Source organism: Nanorana parkeri, unplaced genomic scaffold (assembly GCF_000935625.1).
Source record: "Nanorana parkeri isolate BGI_ZX_2015 unplaced genomic scaffold, ASM93562v1 scaffold4094, whole genome shotgun sequence".
Lineage (NCBI taxonomy): Eukaryota > Metazoa > Chordata > Amphibia > Anura > Dicroglossidae > Nanorana > Nanorana parkeri.
The window spans coordinates 11,731-16,585 of NW_017310361.1; the positions used below are offsets into that span (position 1 = coordinate 11,731).

A 4,855-nucleotide genomic window follows, 5' to 3' on the forward strand; every position below is an offset into this window, starting at 1 on the left:
TCCATCTCCTGCTCCCTCACCATGCCTCCGTCCATCTCCTGCTCCCTCACCATGCCTCCTTCCATCTCCTGCTCCCTCACCATGCCTCCCTCCATCTCCTGCTCCCTCACCATGCCTCCCTCCCTCTCCTGCTCCCTCATCCCAACTCCCTCCATCTCCTGCTCCCTCACCATGCCTCCATCCATCTCCTGCTCCCTCCTCATACCTCCTTCCATCTCCTGCACCATCACCATACCTCCCTTTATCACCTGCGTTCCCATCACACCTCCCTCCATCTCCTGCTCCCTCACCATACCTCCTTTCATCTCCTGCACCCTCACCATACCTTCTTCCATCTCCTGCTCCCTCACCATACCTCCTTCCATCTCCTGCTCCCTCCTCATACCTCCTTCCATCTCCTGCTCCCTCCTCATACCTCCCTTTATCACCAGCGTTCCCATCACACCTCCCTCCATCTCCTGCTCCCTCACCATACCTCCTTCCATCTCCTGGTCCCTCACCATACCTCCTTCCATCTCCTGCTCCCTCACCATACCTCCTTTCATCTCCTGCTCCCTCACCATACCTCCTTTCATCTCCTGCACCCTCACCATACCTCCTTTCATCTCCTGCTCCTTCACCATACCTCCCACCTTCGTCTACATCCTAACTATACCTTCCTCTATCTCCTTCTCACTCACCATACCTCCTGCCTTCTGCTACTTCCTCTCCATTTCCTGCTCCCCTGTGATATCTCCCTCCATCTCCCGCTTCCCTATCATACTGGTGCCTCATTCCATCTCCCATTGCCTCATGGTTCTTTCCATGTCCTGGTACCTCATGCCTCTTTTTATCCCCCTGAGTCTCCCTCCGTGACCTAATGCCTCTCTTTATGTCATGATTTTTTTTTTCTCCCTCCATTCAAGGCTGACCTGATACCTCTCTCTAACCCCTAGTGCCCCATGACTCCCTACATCCCAGATAGCAAGGATAACTTGCCACAAACTTGTGTCGGGATGAAATTGTAATTTGTGTTAACTCGCTGCGCACATTCCCGGCAGGTTGTAGACTCGCAGAACACTCGCAGCAGCACAAGTTCTCGGCGACACTTTTTGAATTTGTAGCAAATTTGCTCTGCAAGTCTCCAGCGAGAGTCCCGCAGGTCTGAGGAAGAGCTCCGCAAGCTCGCTGGTCTGGAGACTTGCTGTAATTGTGCAACAAAATTGTGAAGCTCGGCGAGTCTGCGATAGTTCAGCGAGTCATTTTCAAACTTGCAGCACAATTGCTTGCTATCTGGGATGCTGCTTTCATTCCCTGGTGTCATCCCATGCTCCTTTCAATCCCCTCATAGTGCCTCATTCCTCCTCCCATCCCCTGGTTTCTCTGTCCAGAGCATAGTGGCATATGTCTCCCTTCATGCCCATCCCTCATGCACCCTTTCCAGCCTCAGTGCCTCCCACTATGTCCTGTACCTCCTTCCATCTCATAGTGTCTCAAGCCTCCCTCAATGCCCAAGTGCAGCATGCCTCTTCCCATCACCTAGCATCCCTTCATGCCTCCTTCCACCCTTGTGCCTCTGCCTATCTCATAGTGCCTCATGCCTCCCTCCATGCTCCAGTTATTCATGCTTCCTTCCATCCCAGGTGCCGCTGTCTGTCTCCTAGTGCCTCCTTCCATCCCAGGTGCCGCTGTCTGTCTCCTAGTGCCTCCTTCCATCCCAGGTGCCGCTGTCTGTCTCCTAGTGCCTCCTTCCATCCCAGGTGCCGCTGTCTGTCTCATAGTGCCTCCTTCCATCCCAGGTGCCGCTGTCTGTCTCATAGTGCCTCCTTCCATCCCAGGTGCCGCTGTCTGTCTCATAGTGCCTCCTTCCATCCCAGGTGCCGCTGTCTGTCTCATAGTGCCTCCTTCCATCCCAGGTGCCTCTGTCTGTCTCCTAGTGCCTCCTTCCATCCCAGGTGCCGCTGTCTGTCTCCTAGTGCCTCCTTCCATCCCAGGTGCCGCTGTCTGTCTCCTAGTGCCTCCTTCCATCCCAGGTGCCGCTGTCTGTCTCCTAGTGCCTCCTTCCATCCCAGGTGCCGCTGTCTGTCTCCTAGTGCCTCCTTCCATCCCAGGTGCCGCTGTCTGTCTCCTAGTGCCTCCTTCCATCCCAGGTGCCGCTGTCTGTCTCCTAGTGCCTCCTTCCATCCCAGGTGCCGCTGTCTGTCTCCTAGTGCCTCCTTCCATCCCAGGTGCCGCTGTCTGTCTCCTAGTGCCTCCTTCCATCCCAGGTGCCGCTGTCTGTCTCCTAGTGCCTCCTTCCATCCCAGGTGCCGCTGTCTGTCTCCTAGTGCCTCCTTCCATCCCAGGTGCCGCTGTCTGTCTCCTAGTGCCTCCTTCCATCCCAGGTGCCGCTGTCTGTCTCCTAGTGCCTCCTTCCATCCCAGGTGCCGCTGTCTGTCTCCTAGTGCCTCCTTCCATCCCAGGTGCCGCTGTCTGTCTCCTAGTGCCTCCTTCCATCCCAGGTGCCGCTGTCTGTCTCCTAGTGCCTCCTTCCATCCCAGGTGCCGCTGTCTGTCTCCTAGTGCCTCCTTCCATCCCAGGTGCCGCTGTCTGTCTCCTAGTGCCTCCTTCCATCCCAGGTGCCGCTGTCTGTCTCCTAGTGCCTCCTTCCATCCCAGGTGCCGCTGTCTGTCTCCTAGTGCCTCCTTCCATCCCAGGTGCCGCTGTCTGTCTCCTAGTGCCTCCTTCCATCCCAGGTGCCGCTGTCTGTCTCCTAGTGCCTCCTTCCATCCCAGGTGCCGCTGTCTGTCTCCTAGTGCCTCCTTCCATCCCAGGTGCCGCTGTCTGTCTCCTAGTGCCTCCTTCCATCCCAGGTGCCGCTGTCTGTCTCCTAGTGCCTCCTTCCATCCCAGGTGCCGCTGTCTGTCTCCTAGTGCCTCCTTCCATCCCAGGTGCCGCTGTCTGTCTCCTAGTGCCTCCTTCCATCCCAGGTGCCGCTGTCTGTCTCCTAGTGCCTCCTTCCATCCCAGGTGCCGCTGTCTGTCTCCTAGTGCCTCCTTCCATCCCAGGTGCCGCTGTCTGTCTCCTAGTGCCTCCTTCCATCCCAGGTGCCGCTGTCTGTCTCCTAGTGCCTCCTTCCATCCCAGGTGCCGCTGTCTGTCTCCTAGTGCCTCCTTCCATCCCAGGTGCCGCTGTCTGTCTCCTAGTGCCTCCTTCCATCCCAGGTGCCGCTGTCTGTCTCCTAGTGCCTCCTTCCATCCCAGGTGCCGCTGTCTGTCTCCTAGTGCCTCCTTCCATCCCAGGTGCCGCTGTCTGTCTCATAGTGCCTCCTTCCATCCCAGGTGCCGCTGTCTGTCTCCTAGTGCCTCCTTCCATCCCAGGTGCCGCTGTCTGTCTCCTAGTGCTTCCTTCCATCCCAGGTGCCGCTGTCTGTCTCATAGTGCCTCCTTCCATCCCAGGTGCCGCTGTCTGTCTCCTAGTGCCTCCTTCCATCCCAGGTGCCTCTGTCTGTCTCCTAGTGCCTCATGCCTCCCTCCATTGGCTCACCATGCCATCGGAGCAGTTTGATCTGGGGCTGGAGGCATCCGAGTCCCCGCTGTAGGAGTCCAGCTGGGGGTAGTAGGGTTCTTCTTGCTCCCGTAGCAGGCTCTGCAGGCTCTCGATGTATCTGATGGCATTGCGCAGGATCTCCACCTTGGGAAGCCTCTGGTTGGGGTTGGCGCTGGTGCATCTTTTGAGGGTCTCGAATGCATCGTTGACTTTGCCGAGTCGTCTCCTCTCCCGCATTGTGGCCGCTTTCCTGCGGTCGGCGTTGGTGGTCTTCCTCTTGCAGGCTTTACATGCCCAGAGGAGACATCTGCCCGCCTGGTGGTGCCCACTGGGGGCCCGCACATGCTCCTCCTCGGGGTGCGGGCCATCCTCGGGCTTCAGCAGCGTAACATGCACGAGCCGGGGGTCCAGATCTTCGAAAAAGCTCATATCGGGGGAATTAAAGCAAGGGTCATCGTACAGATCGTACAAATCTGCCACTGGGGGGCCAGCCAATAGCTCCATGTCCGCATCTCACCCTGATTATGGCACCTGTCCCTATATAGTAGGGACCCTGTCACCCCGACCAATCCCTGCCTGGCGCCTCCCAGGGGCCACACACCCTCTCATGATTGGGGGAAAGTTTTCTCCCCTCATCACCTCTCCCCCCACCAAACGCTTAACAGCATTACAGAAGATGACAGGAGCTAACTGTCCACCATGGGGTTACTTCCTGCACTCTACAGAGGAGTGGGGTATCTACTGCACTCTACAGAGGAGTGGGGTATCTACTGCACTCTACAGAGGAGTGGGGTATCTACTGCACTCTACAGAGGAGTGGGGTATCTCCTGCACTCTACAAAGGAGTGGGGTATCTCCTGCACTCTGGAGTGGGGTATTTCCTGCACTCTACAGAGGAGTAGGGTATCTACTGGACTATACAGAGGAGTGAATGGGGAATCTACTGCAGCGTACTGTAGAGTGCAATAGATACCCCAGTAGATACCCCTGTCTTTACACAGAGTCCTCCGGATGCTTCAGCCTATTATAACAGTTCCAGTACTATAGTATGTGGAGGGCACTTCCTCTGCAGAGGGTGTAGTACTGTAGTATGAGGAGGGCTGCTTCCTCTGCAGAGGGTGTAGTACTATAGTATGTGGAGGGCACTTCCTCTGCAGAGGGTGTAGTACTGTAGTATGAGGAGGGCTGCTTCCTCTGCAGAGGGTGTAGTACTATAGTATGTGGAGGGCACTTCCTCTGCAGAGGGTGTAGTACTGTAGTATGAGGAGGGCTGCTTCCTCTGCAGAGGGTGTAGTACTATAGTATGTGGAGGGCACTTCCTCTGCAGAGGGTGTAGTACTATAGTATG

The 4,855-nt window shown here is 56.6% G+C and overlaps 1 protein-coding gene across 1 annotated transcript in view; it reads right to left on the reverse strand.

Moving 5' to 3' along the window:
* Nucleotides 1-4,011, reverse strand: part of LOC108803727 (myoblast determination protein 1 homolog A-like) — a 6,886-nt gene extending 2,875 nt beyond the window's left edge. Inside the window, exon 1 of the mRNA XM_018575546.1 lies at nt 3,505-4,011. Within this exon, the coding sequence (XP_018431048.1) occupies nt 3,505-4,011 (507 nt within the window). The remainder of the gene's footprint in view (nt 1-3,504) is intronic.
* Nucleotides 4,012-4,855: the final 844 nt, after the last annotated feature.